Source organism: Triticum urartu, chromosome 6 (assembly GCF_003073215.2).
Source record: "Triticum urartu cultivar G1812 chromosome 6, Tu2.1, whole genome shotgun sequence".
Classification (NCBI taxonomy): domain Eukaryota; kingdom Viridiplantae; phylum Streptophyta; class Magnoliopsida; order Poales; family Poaceae; genus Triticum; species Triticum urartu.
The window spans coordinates 374,731,730-374,751,745 of NC_053027.1; the positions used below are offsets into that span (position 1 = coordinate 374,731,730).

Sequence of the window (20,016 nt, forward strand, 5' to 3'; positions counted from 1 at the left end):
GCTCCCACCTGGGTTCACTATAGTCATCTACTTCTTGTTCTCCGATATCTTCGGGGCACAATCTCTCACTGTCTATTCTTTCCTCGCTTCAGTTCTTTACAGCTTCAGACCTATTTGGATGCTACGTGGGCTAGTGATCCTTCAAATCGCTGTTCACTTTCTGCTTACTGTGTTTTTCTTGGTGGTTCTCTCATTGCCTGGAAGACGAAGAAACAGATTGCAGTTTCCCGTTCGAGTGCAGAGGCTGAGTTGCGAGCAATGGCTCTTTTGACGGCAGAGGTGACTTGGTTACGGTTGTTACTTCAGGATTTTGGTGTTTCTGTCACTACACCGACTCTGCTCTTATCTGACAGTACAGGTGCTATTAGTATTGCGCGTGATCCTGTGAAGCATGAGCTCACCAAGCATATCGGTGTTGATGCTTTCTATGTGCGTGCTGGTGTGCAGGACCAGGTTATTGCTCTTCGGTATGTGCCTTCCGAGTTACAGTTGGCGGATTTCCTGACGAAGGCCCAGACTAGAGCACAACATGGCTTTTATCTCTCCAAACTCAGTGTTGTTCATCCACCATGAGTTTGAGGGGAGGGGGGGGTGTTAGAGTTATAATATAAGTCATGTACCCCTTTGTATTTATCCCGTTGTATAAGGGGTTTCCTGCATATGTTCCACACCTGTACATATATATCGGCCTATGGCCTCATGGGAATACAAGTTGCTTATTCCTAACAGTTACACCCTAGTTGCCAAATTCAGACCAAACCGTAAGGCCAGCGCATATTTTAAGTTAGAAAACAAAAAACGATTCATATACTTGAACTTCGTACATACTCCCTCCATCCCAAATTTCATCGAGAAAAGGAATCAAGAGACCTTTCCAAATCAAAAGTTGAGATCAAGAACGGGGAACCAAAAGGTGCTGCTTGGAAGCAAGCTCGGATGACAACACTTAAACGGGCAATCCAGGTCCAGTGACGAGTCATTAATCTGGAACATTTGTTCTACACAGAGCAAAATATCACTTGTGACAAAACCACAACGACGACACTGCAGATGCTATGTAATCTTGAATCTCCATGGTGCCATATATCTCTTGAAGAGTACTCATAGCAACACCAGGGCTCTGGATCTAGATCCTGCAGCAGCATACCACCATTTGGGGTCAGCTGATGCAACTTTAATGGTAAATCATACCACTCAAAATATCAAATGAAAAAGCAATTTTGGTGAAAATATTCATTTGTCTTTACCAGATGAATTTAAAAAAAAATACCAGATGGAATTTTTCATTCCGTATACATTCTGGAAAAATTATATGTTGGATAGGGTTACAAGGGTATGTTCTAGTATATATGTTTCAAGATCAAACTCAATTACCTCACTGTCTATCTTACAAATTTCACGACAATTTGGTTGCTTTCAACTGGTACAGCCATAACAGGACATCATATGGGCATATAGTCATGTATTTTTCACCCGAAATGTTCAATACCAAGGAACTGCTATATTGAGGGGTACACACTAAATATATGCTAGTTCTTCTGCTAAAATTGGTTACACCGAATAGTACTCCCTCCGATCCAAAAAGAGTGTCGTGGTTTCAGTTCAGTACCACGACACTTTTTTTTGGATCGGCAGGATTAGTATATCGCCAGCCGTCATGTGCATAGACATAGAAACACTAAATTGAAAAAAGAGCTAATGAGAAATAATCATAGATGCACCATTAAGAGGCATGCTAAAACCACTTGACATCTTCCAAAGATTAGAGTAGGCCAGTGGGGTAGGGAAGGTTGAGAAATAAGCATCAGTAACTATCAAGTGCACCATAAAAAAAGATTAAGGCACCTACTTGGGTTGCTTTTTTTGTCCCGGCAGTGCTTGCTTCCGCAGCAACACTTGAATGCCTTGATAGGGTGGTTGACATCGTTAAAATCAATATTGTAGTCCTGTGGTCAAAATATGCACAAAACAAGATTATGAATTTTGACGCGCGACTTAAAGTAGGCAAGAAGATTTCACTAAACAAAGAAGGGACAGTAGCCTGGCAAAACTATTGATGGGTTCGAATTGATACAGTTCAACATTAAGTTATAGAAGTCAAAAACACGACATTGAGCAAAATATAACTAGCATGGTAGAAACGGGTTAGCCCATATCTTGTAGCCCTCAGATTCACTGGTACAGGACTGATACAGCACAATGGAGCTTAAATGCTATTGGCTAACTGGATGAAATACAAGGGTGCCACCTACCCATGTCAGTTCTTCAAATGGCTCTATTTTCCTTTTGGTGAAAAATGCCACCTGAATGAAACAAAAGAATAGATAAACAATCTTCATGTGTTTCAAACTGGATTAACACACAAAAGCCAATAACTAGCTGGAGTTGCATACATACATGGTAGTAGTGGCGGTCAGGTGTCTCGATCTGAACAGGTATATCAATGAGATTGGCATCAGAACACCTACAGCGTACAATGACATACCAAGTCAACAACTTCTCACGATAAAACATACCAAATTAATAAGTCAAAGTTATTGATGCAGCATAGTATGGAAGCAGCATTTTTTTTTTGTCTCAAAATCACTTCTGTTCAAAGTTTGGGTTAGGAAGTGTTATTAGCTAGCTTCAAATTAGAGTGGCATCACTTGAGTATCTTAATCAAAGTGCTGTCATAAAGAATAATACAAGCGCACCCACTACTAGTTTACAAGCATTTATAAAGAGCAATACTGGATGGTGATAACACACAGGCAAGATTTAGGAGTGTTCACTTCAACAAGTACACACAACAAGATTTGAACCTTCAGGCGGCAAGGTTTCCCCAAACCCTCACAGGTGGCCGTTCATCAGTTACATTTTGGTCAAATTTGATTGCAATTTCTACAACCCTTTTTTTGAGCGGGGGGGGGGGGGGGGGTTGGGGGGGGGGGGGGGGGGTTTTTGGGGGCTGGGGAGGTGGTTTTCTACGACATTTTTCTTGCGGAGGAAATTTTAACTTATAACTCCAAACGGCATGTATTGTGTTGTCTAATCACACAAAACCAGAAACATGATGTATTATAGAGAACTGTGAAGGATCATTATGCATCTCTGTTTAAAAAATAGCATATGGTTTATAAAAGGAATGTTACCTATGGTTTATAAACCTTGCCACATTCCCGTAAAAGGTGGCATCCAGACAGAGAGCATGGTCGTCCCCAAGAACATCTTCAGTGTCCCAATCAGCATTGAGCAGTGTTGGATATGTATGGCGACCTTTTGATGTCCCTTGAGTGTTTCGCTCATCAAGCTCAGTGTTAGTTAATATTTCACCAACATACTCACAAATAAACGCACCTCGTGGAATTTCCTCAGCAGCCTGCAGTCCCCATCCCTTTTTTCCAGGGGTTAAGAATACCTGAAACGACGATACTCAAATGAACATAAGAAAACATGCATGATGTTCAGTTTGATGTGCTGAGCACATGAACATACACAGAATGCACCACATCGCAAGAAAAAGAAATGCTGCAGTTACCATCATACACCATTATATTAGGACAAGGTCAAAATGGAGTTCTTTGTTTGATCAACATTGCCGTAATAATTGAAGTTAAAATACAAGGAATAGTTAAACAAGTTAAAATAGAAAGAAACAGGCTCGCCATTTTCACAGCTTGTTTACAGGTGCAGATTAATCATGTATCACTTGGAAGTCGTATACGAAATAGTTAAATACAGTTATTCTATCATAGCTTTAATGCTTATCACAGCTTGTTTATAACAGACAAAACTCTATTTTTATTATATGCATATGTAGCTGCATAATTGCACAGGGAATACAGTTATTCTATCATATTTGCCAATTGGCACTGATTAATCAAAACTTTTATCTTTGGTACAAAAAGGGTCATACCAAGAGTATATGACTTACCTGTAGTTGCCGAGTGATTCCTCGCTGCACCACACGATTTCCACAATTTCTGGCACAGCCACATTTACTCCAGCATTCCTTGATAAATTTCTTTGTAGAGTGTCCTTCACAAGGATTGCAAATTTTGCAGTGGAATTTAGGAAGCCCAGCGACACAAGAATCAAGAAATCCTTCCTCAAGCAGGCCATCCCTTGTATAAGCAAATTCACCTCCAGTTACTGTTGCACATGCACAAGGAAGTTGTTCTGCTAGACAATCTCCAAAGCAGCCTGAGCAGCAGCTTTCATCTCCTATTCTAGCAAGCGAAAGATTGACATATGCATTCTGGTATATGATATTGCATGGTATGTAGTGGAAGGGGGGCGGAAGAATCCCATTGCCAACCTTATTAATTATGGGAATACTCACATGTTCTTCACCTTTTGTTATGTCATTGACATCATGAGCTGGTCTATTGGCAATAACAAGCATATTACTGGAACTGATCTGTTCTCCAGCAAACGAACCAGAAGAGCATACACCACCATGAATAATGTGGTCATTAGGTGGCATACACGAGGAACCAACTTCATTTGGCTGCAACACTCGTGACACTGAAGGTTTAGACAAAAAGTCCATGGCAGGAACTATTTGTACCATTCCACTTTCTCTAGGTCCACTAGATGCATGACCCAAATCAATGATACACTGGCAAGTGTCTTGCAAAAGTTTTATGAAAGAGAAATTGGGTTCTAGGATCTTGTATGTCCTGAGACATCTAGCCTCCATTTCCTTGCATACAGACTCCATGTCCGGCATGTGGAAATCAGGATGATCTGCCGAGTTACATGTAAATGATAGTTTCCCTGTTCCAGAATTTGACAAAGCTACCTCAAAGTTGGTTGAAGAGTCTGTGCTGCTTGTGATTACTTGGCTTCCAGATGTATTAGATATGCTTCTTTCATGTGCATCCTTGTATACTGGAGGATTTGAAAAATCAAAATACAGAAATTCTAGTGGTTAGAAGTTACTCCGTATTAGAGATTAAGATCCTAGATTAACAAGGCAATGAAAAAAAAATATTAACAGCGCAGCTACAACAAGATGATGCAATCTTTGCAGGAAAAACAGGATATCTATGGAGCAGCTGCAGTACACATATTGGTATCATTAAAAGCGATATGGCAGTATTTTATAAATTCAAAGTTGACAACAGTACAATTGCTAACTTCCTATGTCAGTATGCCGTATAGGCTCACACACAAGCCAAAGATATCAGACAAACTGGTAAGCAATACACACCGTAACTAGTGATGCATTTAGAAAATAGCACGGAAATTAACAAGAGTTCCTACCATTTATGAAACCTATTTGATGTATTCCCAGCAGTCATTGATGTTTTTAGGCCTCCTCTGGTTTGGAGGAATTTCATAGGAATTCTATAGGATAGGATTCTTATAGGATTTTTTCTTTAGAGCCCTTTGATTCATAGGAATGCATTCCTATTCCTACATAGGATTTGTTCCTGTCCTCCACATTTCAAAGGAAAATAAACATTAGACACGAAATGACAAAAATTCCTATGATGTGAACGAAATGGCATCTCTTTTCCTATTCCCACTCATAGGATTTGAGATACATGTCATCTCATTTTCTACGGCCTCCTTTGGTTTAGAGGAATCTTGTAGGAATTTCTATAGGAAAAAAATCCTTTAGGCCTCCTTTGGTTTGGAGGAATTTCATAGGAATTCTAGAGGATAGGATTTCTTATAGGATTTTTTCCTTTAGAGCCCTTTGGTTCATAGGAATGGATTCTTATTCCTACATAGGATCGGTTCCTATCCTCCACATTTTATAGGAAAATAAAAATGAGCCTAGACTCAATGGAAAAATTCCTTTGGTGTCAACCAAATGACATCTCGTTTCCTATTCCTACTCATAGGATTTAAGATACATGTCATCTCATTTCCTACAAAATTCCTATTCCTACGATAATCCTATCCTATGAACCAAAAGAGGCCTTAGAGCCCTTCGGTTTGTAGGAATGAAATCCTATTCCTATTGAGGAATTATTCCTATCCTCCACATTTCATAGGAAAATAAACATGAGGCTAGACTCAATGGAAAAAATCCTATGATGTGAATCAAAGGGCATCTCCTTTCCTATTCCTACTCATAGGATTTGAGATACATGTCATCTCATTTCCTGTGACTTTCCTATTCCTACGATTTTCCTACCCTATGAACCAAAGGAGGCCTACAAGTTTTCTATTTCTATGATATTCCTATCCTATAAACCAAAGGAGACCATGTTTTTTGAACACACACCAAGATTGAGTGTCATCTGTATATTAAGGAGGGCACTGAAATGTCACAAGTAAAAATAGACCTCAAAAAAGAACAGAGAACTGGTAAACAAGAGTGTTTATTACTAGCTAATTAATCGTACAAAAGGACGAAGAACAAAGAGAAAACTAAAAGGGGAAAAAAAAGGCAAGATCTAAGCTGGGAAAGGTCATGAGGCCTGGAGTGGCAACTGTCAAAGTGCCTTCGCTCCAGCAACCACCTGCCACAGCTCAGCTTAGTTAAAGAGTGACTCAATCAAGTGCTGGCACCTCAGGATCACACCATCAAACACGCATGCATTGCGTAGCCACCAAATTTCCAGTGTCAGCATGATCAGTGAGTGTGTCTTTTAAGTCTACGAGTTATAAAACTTATGACCGCTAACTTCTATCACACTACAAACTATATTATGGAAGTAACTGGTGATAACTGCTCATGGTGGAAATTTTGCAATCCCCAAAGAACCTTTATTTGGAAATATTAAAAAGACTATAAAACTCAAAACATCAAGATTATATAATACCTGATTATAACAATATTTCTTCATATAAAATGTGGGCGCTCAGCAAATAATAAGAGTGTGAGACATATTTGCTTAAACAGAAATTACCTCTCTGATGCCTGGAATCTTGAACCGGTGGGCTCATAATAGCCAGTGGGGTCTCGAATGTAGGAAGGTCTTGACCTTGGACTGATAAAGCTAAACTATCTTCATCTGTCGGTGTATCCTCCAGAACACTGGTTTCCATATTTCTTTCTTTAATCGGCAGTCGCGAAGAAGATAACTGCAATGTGTTTACAGTGGCACAAACTGTTTGAGGGGACAGCTTGCCTGCTTCTTGCTGCGGTGGAGCTTCAGCCAACTCTCTCTTCTCATTGGCATGCATCTTGGATGTAGGTTTTTGAGAATGATGTTTTGCCCTAAGCTTCTTGTTATAGTGGTCCGAATCAGGATTCTTCCTTTTGTTAGCTTGTTTTTTCTGTAATTCCTGTACCAAAAGTAGTAGCATAACAAGTTATAAGAGAAATGTTGTCCCTCAAAACAATACATTCTGACTATAAAATCAGAACAAACTAAACTGTACTTTGGGATCTGGCTCGTCAAATATAGCATCGGTTAGAACCCGAAAGTCATCAGCTTCAATGTACTCCCAGTTGTAATCATACAACTCTAGTAGCTTCGTCAACACTGGTGAAACAGTTTTTCTCGCGATTCCAATAACATCCAGCTTTGCGACAGCAGCCTCAAATTTTTCATCAAAAACGTTTGAAGATGACATCCTGCATGCAACGGAAGAAATCAGCACATTGCATCATGCATAAAATGACATCCTCAAAAAACTAAGTGATAAAAATAATAAAATGCATAGAAAAAGTTAAGCTAGTTATCACAACAACTAATGAAGACATACAATACAGATAAGGATATTGTTGGTATATTACGAAAAGTTGTCTAACTACTAAGTGAGTGCAATGCTAGAGCGCTGCAACACCACCGACGTGCTCGCAAAGAATGGGTGGCCACACGACCCTGCCTGTGCGCTCTGCTTGGAGCCATTGGAGGACGCTGTACTGCTCGCATTGTGCCCCTACACGATTGAGGTCTGGCAGGCCACTCTGGCATTGCATCCTGCGGTCGGCACTTGCACCATCATCAACCACTACCTCCCTTGAGTGGACGGAGCGGAGCACCGTGATACTGCCGAGAGAGGAGAAGAAGGCCTGGAGCTAGTTGGTCCAGCTCACCTGGTGGACCACGTGGAAGGAACAGAACACAAGAATCTTCAAAACCAGCACTACAGCAACGGTTGGTTAGAAGGCGGATGCTTACTGCTGCTTTAATAGTATGCTTACAATACTGATCTACCCTCATCTTTAAAATCGAAATAATATTCCAAATAATTTTGCGTCAAAAATACTTCAATAAGAACTATGTGTGCTAGGAAAGTAAGAAATATATAGGAAACTAGAAACCTGAATATAAAAAAAGGTTTTCCCAATATTGCCTAGGGAATACCCATGAAAGAGTGCCACCCACTAGAGCACTGAGCAATACATACAGCAATTGTGAAGTCCTGCCAAAACAACTAAAATTTCTATCTATCACTAGCGACCAAATTTCAAATCCAAATTCAGTTTACATACGGAAATACAAATACAACAGTGAATAGTAAGATTGTATTTTTGTTTCTTATAAGTTTCAGAAATGTATATGTCTTTTCTTCCATTTCATTTGCATCGGGTCTAGACTTGAAATTTTGTGACTTGACAGATTTAGTGTACCAACCAGAACTTGTCTGAAATTTACAGGTCATCTGCACTTAATGACCGCACCAAAAGTTGCTCTGTACCAGATACAGACTTGTTAAAACCCAATGCAGCATGCACGCAAATCTATTTCCTAGCATGCAACTGACATGTTAAAGAGAATAACCTGATGCAAATCAACCCACATTTTGGGCCAATAGCACTAAATGTATGCCCCTGAACTTGGGGGCATTTTGTGTAAACAAGTGTCGTGAAGGCTCAGTTAGAACCTCAAATAGTCATGAGAAATTTTTAGAAATTAAACCTTTCTCTTTCTTTTGACTGCCTCGTGGAGGGATGAAAGAAGGGAAGTTACAAAAGGGGGCTGTGACGCCACCTTCAGTTAAGCACCTTCGGTCTAGTCAACACAGAAGGCATCTAACCAACACACAAAAATTCTCTAAATTCTTAGGCACATTGAGAACAAAAAAGACAGATCATATTGTGAATTGGTAATTTTATAGAGCATACGTTCGGTATGAAGCCTTGCAGAACGACGGGCTCATGGCCTCTAATCGCCCTTCATGATGTTAACAGCATAAGCCCAGCCAACCTGCGCCGTGCAGCAAGGGTTCCTCCCTATCTCAGTCCATTGTGAATAGTACCCCAGGCCTATTGTTCGCACCAAATTTAAATTTTCTACTACCTCCGTCTAGGTGAATAAGTCATTCACATAGTTCTAGGTCATTGATTTGAATTAAATATGTGTTATATGTCATGAAAAATATATCACTAGATTTCTACACGAATGTAGTTTCTAAATATATATTTTTTGTCACATATAATACATATTTAGATAGTTAAATCATCAACCTAGAACTACGCGAATGACTTACTCACCGAGACGGAGGTAGTACTACGTATGACATGATTTATCTCGTTTGTTCCATGATGTAGGAACCAAAATTATACTAAATCAGCGACAATTAATATGGATCGGAGGGAGTATTAGTTGTTTGCTATGTTATATACTCCCTCCGTCCGAAATTACATGTCGCAAAACTGAATGTATCTAGACGTTTAGTTCTAGATACATCCATTTTTATCCATTTCTGCGATAAGTAATTCGGGGCGGAGGGGGTAAAAGTTTTGCCGATGTTGTTAGATTTGTTGATTTTTTTATGGCCATTAAAGCACAGCAGTACATTAAAATATCGTCCGGAAATTGCAACGCTTCATGTATAGTCGAAAGCAGAGCATCCAGTCGTATTATCATCAGTTCATCGCCACGCAAGCCTGCAAACTCAAAACGGCAAACCGCATAACCAAGGGCCCACAACACGAACCACCTCCCCAGATTTGATTGAGGACAAACAAAGGAACGAAACCATGGCAATCCGCCGAAACGGAACGGAACAAAAATCATCAGAAAAACACGCATTCCAGACCGAAAAGGAACGGAGAAAAATCATCACAAAACCCGCACTCCACACCGCAACGGAGGCAGCAAGCGCGCGCATACCTCCTCAATGCAAAACCAGCGCGAGGAATTCGCAGCGAGGATCTGGACAGCGGCGGCCCGTCGCAAGCTTACCCAGCGGCGAAGCGCCTCCGAACCCTGAACTAACCGCACGGAAAAAGGAAAAGGAAGAGAGCACGTCAGAATCCGCAGGAATGGGCCGGAAAAAGGAAAAAGGCAAAACCCAACAACAAAACCCTGCTCTGCGCAACAAACGCACCCACCTCCTACGCCAGCCGCCCAAGGAGACGAAGCCGATGCACGGCGAAGCGCCCGAGGGCTCCGCGGAGGACGGGGGCGCGGTCGCCGCCGGCGATCGCCGATGGGCTAGGGTTTGGGGTTTTGGAGAGGCGTTGCCGTGCGCCGGGGTTTTCAGGATGGGATGGATCGCGTAGAGAACAGGCTGTTTCGTGGTGGTGGATTTATAGGACAGAGGGGGGCGACGGAGGACAGATGGCAAAACAGAGGCGGCGTGGGAAGTCCAGGCGACGAGAACGGGGAAGAAAGCGAGCGGACTGCCCCACCCGCTGCGTGCGATTTGATACGGCGGGACCAGGAGGAGTGCGTTGCTGTCAAATCAAAAGAAATGCTATGGTGGAGTAGTAATTTCGCAGCGCAGGCGTCTCCGCTGGCTCCCTCGCCCCATTGCCACTTTTGCTGATCGCCCCTTACTCTATTGGAACGTGATTTTGCAGAGCCCACGCATGTGATGATGATGATCGGCCAGCCTATTTCCATCATAATACATCCAGGTGGCAGTTTGACAAACCGAAATATCCATGGCAACCGTGTATATATGCAATGCAGGTTCAACAAAAACAAACATATATATGTATTTTTCTTTTGAAAAGTAAGAAAAAACTTCCAGAACCTACTGTCCGCATATGCTTCTCCAGCATGACGCATTTTGTACCGTCAGATTTGTCAGTTGTTGTACGGATGCATGGTTGTGATGGTTTTCATGATGTCAACAAAAGCATGTGAAAATACTGAGGTCACGGCACATGATACAAAGTTGGCGTGGCGTCCAAATTTGAATAGTAGTAATTGTCACATTAAAAGAGTATTACACCGATGTTCCATTAAGACACGACGACAAGAGTAGGTTACAACGTCTATGTCAACCACGCCGCTTGGTTTTCGTGGACTGCACGACACCCATGGAAGTTGCTTTATTACAAGAGCTTGGACGAAACATTACTCAAACTTTAATGAAACAAATAGTCACGAGGAACTTCAGGTGTCGAAAATGATGTCAAAAAAAAAAAACTTCAGTTGCCGAAACTATGCCTTCGTCTTGCTCAGCCATTGGATTAATTTTCTAGATGGTTTACTATTACGGGTTCTTTGATTCAAGGGAAATTATGCTAGACCTTGGAGGATATAATTATTTTGTTTCACGTGTGTTGGTTGTGTTCTTGTGGTTTAGGACCTCTTTGATTTGAAAGTTTTGCAAAACATATAAATAGGAAAATGCATATATGTATTTGAATCAAATAGAAAGTTTTGTAAAACATATAAATATGATATAATTTGAAAGTATCATGTCTTCTTCAATCTTGTAGGATCATAAAACTATATATGAATTTGTATAAAATAGTACCACATGGCATTGCAGGAAAAATAAAATAGGTTGTAAGAAAAGATTTGGGTGGATGAAAAGAGTAATGCTACACGTACAAACGAGTTACATTATTGGGATGTAACTCTTTGTATGTTTAGCATTATTGGGATGAAAATGTATCTTCGAAGTAGAGTAGACAGGAATCCCTGGGATATAACTAAGGATACCAATCCTACCGATAAAATACACCTCCCATAACTCCTTAGGATTCTTGTCCTCTAAAGATTCTACAAGGTTTTTTTCTTTTTGAATCAAGGGAGCCCTGATGGCCCTATGGAGTTCAATGGGACACGATATATAATACGATGATTTCTCTATTCTTTTTGTTTCAAAAAACATGCCAATCAAAAGAAGCCCTTATTAGATTCAATGTTTTTGTATAAGTATCTATCTATATCTGTATCAATATAAAAAAAATGGGCAGATCCAACAAATCTCGGCCATCAAACAACATCGATCCAACAACCTATATTGCTTCAATGAAGAATACTCAACATGTTTAGCATGCAATTAAAATCATGTCAAATATCATCATCTACATTGTCCTAGTAATTAATGCGTAATTGATATCCACCTAATATGAACATGCAATTATTATTTTTCCTAATATTAACATGCATTGCGTGTACACATTTACTAGTATTAACAGAACGTCCGTGCGTTGCTACGGACTATCCATCGCATGTGGGCTCAACACAAAAACCCCACCTACGATGCACCCTTCTCTTTTTCTATCGGATCGTCCTCTTTCCACTCGGTTTTTCGCCGTAGCGAGACATTTCTCGCTGGAGCCTCCTCATTTAAAACCAGATGATGCTCATCTCATCTCCGCCATGTGTTTCAATAGGGGTGGAATTTTTCATGTTTACAATATAATAGACTAGGTGAAACTAACACATACTTTGACACACAACAACAAATAACTATAGAGATCATTCTCAAAGGTCCATTGAACTTTCCAAATGCACATTAACGTGGTAGGTGAGTGGCAACCTGAACGTAGTCACCAACAAGCTCCAACTCCACCCCATGTACCATTCATTGCTAGAAGGGATAATTGTTGTTCTTCACTTCCCCGTCCTTCCCTACATCTTCTACTCCTAGCCTCTTCTTCAACCCGCTTCATCGGTGCCAACCAGCACCACGTCAACATTAGTGCGTTCATCAGCGACGCCTTATCTCATTCTTCTCTTCGATTTACATTTCTTTGGGTATAGAAGCTACACTTGGCAAGCGGCCATTTTCCTTTTTTATTTAAGTATGGTTGGTTGTCAAACCTCACCAACTTTAGTTCTCATTCCTACTTTCTATTTGAATGGACACACTTGATTTCAGAATGTAGCTTGTCTCGCTTTCTCTATGACTGACAAGAAATATAATATGACCGCGTCCACAAATGCGTGTACATGAGGTCCGACGACCAGACTTCCACCACGTCCGTCCTCGACGCGTTATCCATGCCCTGGCATTCTCAAGCATCACGCCGACGTCAGGCCCGGCCACAACGTCCTACATGGTGTCGCGCACAGCGTCCCTCCACAAGGGCGCAAGGATACATACACTGATAACAAAAAAGATATGTTATATTTTTGTATTAGGAAAGTTGTGATTGTCAATTAATAGTAGAGATAATGATAATAATAAATAGAGATAATGATAATAATAAATAGAGATAATGATAATAATAAATGGCATAGTGCGCGGGATTAGTGATTTGTTATTGAGGAATATATGATTTTGTTTTGGAAGGTTATCAAGAAAAATCGTATGTTTGTCTTTTAGAAAGGTGATCTCACATATATGGTGTGATTTCTGAATTCTTAATTACTTATCATTTACGTGATTGAATTAAAGCAGCACCTGCCAAAGCTAGCACGAAACAAGATCTCACCCTTTAATGGGATTTGTTTTTTTAATGAGAGGGAGAAAATCTAGTGGGAAGGGGTTGTGGGAGGTGCGACGAAAAAAAACAGACCAAAAAAAAGACAGATGAAAGTAAACCGTGGAGGCGAGGCTAGAAACTCCCCCTTCAGGAGTAGAGAAGGGGTGGTGGGAGGTGAGATGAAAAAAGATCGGACGAAAATAAACAATGGAGGCGAGGCTACCACCTCCCCTTTTAAGAGTAGAGACAGTGCACGGGGTTAGTGATTGTTATTGCGGAATATCTGATTTTGTTTTGCAAGGTTATCAAGAAAAATCTTATGTATATCTTTTAGGAAGGTGATCTCACAAATATGGTGTGATTTATGAATTCTTAATTACCATCATTTATGTGATTGAATTAAAGCAGCACCTGCCAAAGCAAGCACAAAACAATATCTCACCCTTTAATGGAATTTGGTTTTTTAATGGGAGGGAGAAAATCCAGTGGGAAGGGGTGGTGGGAGGTGAGACGAAAAAAAAGACAGATGGAAATTGATACGTCTCCAAACTATCTATAATTTAGATTGTTTAATACTATTATATTATCAATTTGGTCTACTTTATATGCAATTTTATATAATTTTTGGGAACTAACCTATTAACTTAGTGCCCAGTGCCATTTCTTGTTTTGCCTATTATTTTGTTTCACAGAAAATCAATATCAAACGAAGTCCAAGCACGATGAAACTTCATGATGATTTTTTCTGCACTAGACGGGACCCTGGAAGATTCGAAAGGGGGTCAGAAGCATTACGAGAGGGCCACGAGCTCAACCTGTGCGCCCCCGGGGGGCGCACCATATGATCTTGTGGGCCCCTCGTAACTCCGTTTTCCCTAATTCCACTTTTATAAATTTCCATAAATTCCAAAAACACTAGAGCGAGACTCGAGACAATTATTCTGCCAACGCAAGCCTTTGTTCTTCCGCGATCCCATCTGGAGGCCTCCGTCGGTAGTATGTTGGAGGGGGAATCGATCACGGAGGGCTTCTACATCAACCTTGATCACCTCCGATGATGTGTGAGTAGTTTACCAGAGACCTACATGTCCATAGTGATTAGCTAGATGGATTCTTCTCTCTCTTTGATCTTCAACACAATGTTAAATATTTGTATTTCTCTCTGATCTATCCGCTTGGTTTGGCCAATTAGATTGATTTATCTTCTGTGCGAGAGGTTCTTTGTAGTAGGTTCAATCTTGCGGTGTCCTCACCTCGTGACAGAATGGGTAACAAGGCATGTATTGTATTGTTGCTACTTGATACGTCCATTTTGCATCATGTTTTTATGTTGATATTTATTCTTATGCCTTTTCTCTCTTATTGTGCAAGATTCACATGAAGGGGGAGAATGTCGGCAGCTGGAATTCTGGCCGGAAAGGAGCAAATCTGAGATCCCTATTTTGCACAACTCCAAATATCCTGAAACTTCACAAAGAATTATTTTGGAATATATAAAAAAAATATTGGGCGAGGGAATACTAGGAGGGGACCCACCAGGTGGCCACAAGACTGGGGGCGTGCCCTACCCACCAGGGCGCTCCCCCTGAGCTTGTGGGCCACCTGGCCAGCCTCCGGTGCCCATCTTCTGCTATATGAAGTGTTTTGACCTAGAAAAAAAAATAAGAAGAAGGTTTATGGGACGAAGCGCCACCGTCTCGAGGCGGAACCTGGGCAGAAGCAATGTAGGACTCTGGCTGAGTGATTTCACCGGGGAAACTTCCCTCCGGAAGGAGGAAATCGAAGCCATCGTCATCACCAACGATCCTCTCATCATGGGAGGACCAATCTTCATCAACATCTTCACGAGCACCATCTCATCTCAAACCCTAGTTCATCTCTTGTATTCAATCTTTGTCTCAAAACCTCAAATTTGTACCTGTGGGTTGCTACTAGTGTTGATTACTCCTTGGAGTTGATGCTAGTTGGTTTATTTGGTGGAACATCATATGTTCAGATCCTTAATGATATTCAATACCCCTCTGATCATGAACATAAACATGCTTTCTGAGTAGTTATTTTTGTTCCTGAGGACATGGGAGAAGTCTTGTTATAAGTAATCATGTGAATTAGGTATTCGTTTGATATTTTGATGAGATGTATGTTGTCGTTCCTCTAGTGGTGTTATGTGAATGTCGAGTACATGACACTTCACCATGATTTGGGCCTAGGGGAAGGCATTGGGAAGTAGCAAGTAGATGATGGGTTGCTTGAGTGACAGAAGCTTAAACCCTAGTTTATGCGTTGCTTCTTGAGGGGCTGATTTGGATCCACATGTTTAAGGATATGGTTGGATTTATCTTAATTATTCTTTAGTAGTTGCGGATGCTTGCGAGAGGGGTTAATCATAAGTGGGAGGCTTGTCCAAGTAAGGATAGCACCCAAGCGTCGGTCCACCCACATATCAAATTATGAAAGTAGCAAACGTGAATCATATGAGCATGATAAAAACTAACTTGATGATAATTCCCATGTGTCCTATGGAGCATTTTGCTTTATATAAGAGTTCGTCCAGGCTTGTCCTTTGCTATAAAAAGGATTGGCCCACCTTGCTGCACCTTTTTTATACTTGTTACTTGTTACCCGTTACGAATTACCTTGCTACCAAACTATTTGTTACCGATAATTTCAGTGCTTGCGGAGAACACCTTGTTGAAAACCGCTTGCCATTTCCTTCTGCTCCTCATTTGGTTCGACACTCTTACTTATAGAAAGGACTACGATTGATCCCCTATACTTGTGGGTCATCAAGACTTTTTTTCTAGCGTCGTTGCATGGGAGTGAAGCACCTTTGGTGAGTGGAATTTGGTAAGGAAATATTTATATTACGTGCTGAAATTTACTGTCAATTGTCACTATGGAAAGTAATCATTTGAGGGGCTTGTTCGGGGTATCTTCACCCTGTCTAGAAGCAATAAGAGTTGCTCCTCAACCTACTGCACCTACTGAAAATATTTATTATGATATTCCTTCGGGTATGATAGAGAAACTGCTAGCTAATGCTTATGTAGGAGATGGAACGACGCATCCTGATATGCACCTAATATATGTGGATGAGATTTGTGGATTGTTTAAGCTTGCAAGTTTATCCGAAGATGCAGTCAAGAGAAAGGTTTTTCCTTTATCTTTGGGGGAGCATTGACATGGTATAGGCTATGTGATGATATTGGAAGATGGGACTGGAACCAATTGAAATTGGAATTTCATCAGAAGTTTTATCCTATGCATCTGGTTCATCGTGATCGGAATTATATATATATATATATATATAATTTGGCCTCATGAAGGAGAAAGTATCGCTCAAGCTTTGGGGAGGCTTAAGTCAATGATGTATTCATGCCCCAATCATGAGCTCTCGAGAGAAATTATTATTCAGAATTTTTATGCTTGATTTTCTCGTGATGATCAATCCATACTTGATACTTCTTGTACTGGTTCTTTTATGAAGAAAACTATTGAATTCAGATGGTATCTTTTGGAAAGAACTAAATGCAACTCTGAAGATTGGGAACTCGACAAAGGTAAAGAGTCAGGTATAAAGCTTGAGTTTGATTGTGTTAAATCTTTTATGGATACCGAAGCTTTTCATAAATTTAGCACTAAGTATGGACTTGACTCTGAGATAGTAGCTTCTTTCTATGAATCATTTGCTACTCATGTTGATCTCCCCAAGGAGAAGAACCCAATAAAGCTGAAGAAGAAATTATTACCTATAGTGTTAATCCAGTTATTCCCACTGCTTATATTGAGAAACCCCCTTTTCATGTAAGGATAAAAGAACATGCTAATGTTTCAACTGTGGTCAACAAAAGTTATATAAGAACACCTACACCCTCTGAACAAATTAAAATTGAACCTAATGTTTCTATGGTTAAAGATCTCTTGGTTGATAATATTTATGGGCATGTTATTGATACGTCCATTTTGCATCATGTTTTCCTACTATTATTTATAGTATTTTTATGCATTATAACACTTTGTGGAGTAATTCTAATGCCTTTTCTCTCATAATATGCAAGGTTTACACAAAGAGGGAGAATGCCGACAGCTGGAATTCTGGACCTGAAAAAGCTATGTCAGAGACACCTATTTTGCACATCTCCAAATGAGCTGAAATTTTATGGGGAATTGATTTGGAATATATAATAAATATTGGAGAAACAAGCCACCAGAGGTGGGCACCTAGGCGCCCACAAGGCACCAGGGCGCGCCACCCCCTCCAGGCGCGCCCTGGTGGGTAGTGGAGGCCCAGGCCCACCTCCGGTGCCCATCTTCTGGTACATAAGGTCTTTTGACCTAGAAAAATAAGGGGATGACTTTCGGGATGGAGCACTATTGTCTCGAGGTGGAACTTGGGCAGGAGTAGTTTTGCCCTCTAACGGAGCAATTCCGCAGGGGGAACTTCCTTCCCAGAGGAGGAAATCAAAGCCATTGTCATCACCAACAACCCTCTCATCCTTGGGAGGCCAATCTTCATCAACATATTCAACAACACAATCTCATCTCAAACCCTAGTTCATCTCTTGTGTTCAATCTTTGTATGAAAACCTCAGATTGGTACCTGTGGGTGACTAGTAGTGTTGATTACATCTTGTAGTTGGTGCTAGCCGGTTTATTTGGTGGAAGATTATATGTTCAGATACATTATGCTATTTAACATCCCTATGATCTTGAGCATGGATATTATTCGTGAGTAGTTGCCTTTGTTCTTGAGGCCACAGGATAAGTCATGTTGCAAGTAATCATGTGAATTTGATATTCGTTTGATATTTTGATGATATATATATTGTGATCCCCTTAGTGGTTTTATGAGAACGTCGACTACATGACACTTCAGCACCTTTGGGCCTAAGGGAATGCATTGTGGATTAGTTATTAGATGATGGGTTACTAGTGTGAAAGAAGCATAAACCCTAGTTTATGAGCTATTCCGTAAGGGGGTGATTTGGATCCATATGTTTAATGCTATGGTTAGATTGTTATCTTAATTCTTCTTTCGTAGTTGCATATGCTTGCGAGGGGGTTAAGCATAAGTGGGAGGCTTGTTCAGGTAAGAGCAACACCCAAGCACCGATCTACCCACATATCAAATTATCAAAGTAGCGAACGGGAATCAAACCAACATGATGAAAGTGACTAGATGAAATTCTCGTGTGTCTTCAAGAATGCTTTGCTTATTATAAGAGATCATTTTTGCATGTCCTTTGCTACAAAAAAGGATTGGGCTATTTGTTGCACTTTATTTACCGTTATCGTTACTTGCTTGTTACAAATTATCTTACTATCAAACTACTTGTTACCGACAATTTCTGTGCTTGCAGAAATTACCTTGCTGAAAACTGCTTGTCATTTCCTTCTGCTCCTCATTTGGTTTGACACTCTTACTTATCGAAAGGACTACGATTGAACCCCTATACTTGTGGGTCATCAAGACTCTTTTGTGGCGCTGTTGTCGGGGAGTGAATCACTCTTGGTAAGTGGAAATTGGTAAGGAAAAACTTACACTACGTGCTGAAATTTATTCTTACTTGCTACTATGGAAAACAATCCTTTGAGGGGTTTGTTGAGGGTATATTCACCTAGACCGGAAACACAAAGAGTTTCCACTCAACCTACTGTACCTATTGAAAATATTGGTTATGAAATTCCTTCGGGTATGATAGAACAACTGCTAGCTAATCCTTATGCAGGAGATGGAACGAAACATCCTGATATGCATTTGATACATGTGGATGAAATTTCTAGATTGTTTAAGCTTGCAGGTTGTAACACCCACGATGCGGCTATATCTCCCACGTGTCAGAGCATGACTTAGAGGCATAACCGCATAGTAGGCATGTCGCAAGAGGGGTAATCTTTACACATCCCAAGTACTGAACAAGAATGGGATAAAGAGTTGGCTTACCATCGCCACTTCACACAATACATAAATATAGCATTACATCATCCAGAATACAATCAAGGTCCGACTATGGAACCAAATAAAGCAAGACCACCCCTATTTCTAGATCCCCGATCGCCGCAACTGGGCTCCACTACTGATCAATTGGAAACGAAACAACACAACGAACACGATCTTCATCGAGCTCCTCCTTGAGCTTGGTTGCGTAATCTGCACGGGCATCATCGGCACCTGCAACTGTTTTGGAAGTATCTGTGAGTCATGGGGACTCAGCAATCTCACACCCATGAGATCAAGACTATTTAAGCTTATGGGTAGGAAAAGGTAGTGAGGTGGAGCTGCAGCAAGCACTAAGCATATATGGTGGCTAACTTACGCAAAAGAGAGCGAGAAGAGAAGCAAAGCACGGTCATAAACTAGAAGTGATCAAGAAGTGATCCTGAAACTACTTACGGTCAAACATAACTCCAAAGCCGTGTTCACCTCCCGGACCCCGCCGAGAAGAGACCATCACGGATACACGCGTGGTTGATGCATTTTAATTAAGTTAAGTGTCAATTTT

At 40.7% G+C, this 20,016-nt stretch overlaps 1 protein-coding gene across 2 annotated transcripts; it reads right to left on the reverse strand.

Moving 5' to 3' along the window:
- Positions 1–917: 917 nt before the first annotated feature.
- On the reverse strand, positions 918–10,480 carry LOC125517601 (probable inactive histone-lysine N-methyltransferase SUVR2). Of its 2 annotated transcripts, none has more exons than XM_048682811.1 (10): positions 10,232–10,480; positions 10,011–10,106; positions 7,327–7,522; positions 6,852–7,230; positions 3,917–4,875; positions 3,135–3,400; positions 2,398–2,464; positions 2,253–2,303; positions 1,850–1,946; positions 918–1,133 (listed from the first exon to the last, which is right to left on the reverse strand). In XM_048682811.1, exons 3-10 carry the CDS (start codon positions 7,519–7,521, stop codon positions 1,102–1,104), a joined length of 2,046 nt encoding a protein of 681 aa, XP_048538768.1. In that variant the 5' UTR covers position 7,522; positions 10,011–10,106; positions 10,232–10,480; the 3' UTR covers positions 918–1,101. The 2 variants fall into 2 exon arrangements, with proteins under 2 accessions (XP_048538768.1, XP_048538769.1); XM_048682812.1 differs by having other exon boundaries at positions 10,011–10,111.
- Positions 10,481–20,016: the final 9,536 nt, after the last annotated feature.

Coding starts and splice junctions, on each gene's coding strand:
- LOC125517601 (XM_048682811.1), bottom strand. CDS start 7,521: ATGTCATCTTCAAACGTTTTTGATGAAAAATTTGAGGCTGCTGTCGCA. Junction 4,876..6,851: donor AGATTCCAGGCATCAGAGAG/GTAATTTCTGTT, acceptor CAAATCCTCCAG/TATACAAGGATGCACATGAA. Junction 2,304..2,397: donor CTGACCGCCACTACTACCAT/GTATGTATGCAA, acceptor TGTTTCATTCAG/GTGGCATTTTTCACCAAAAG.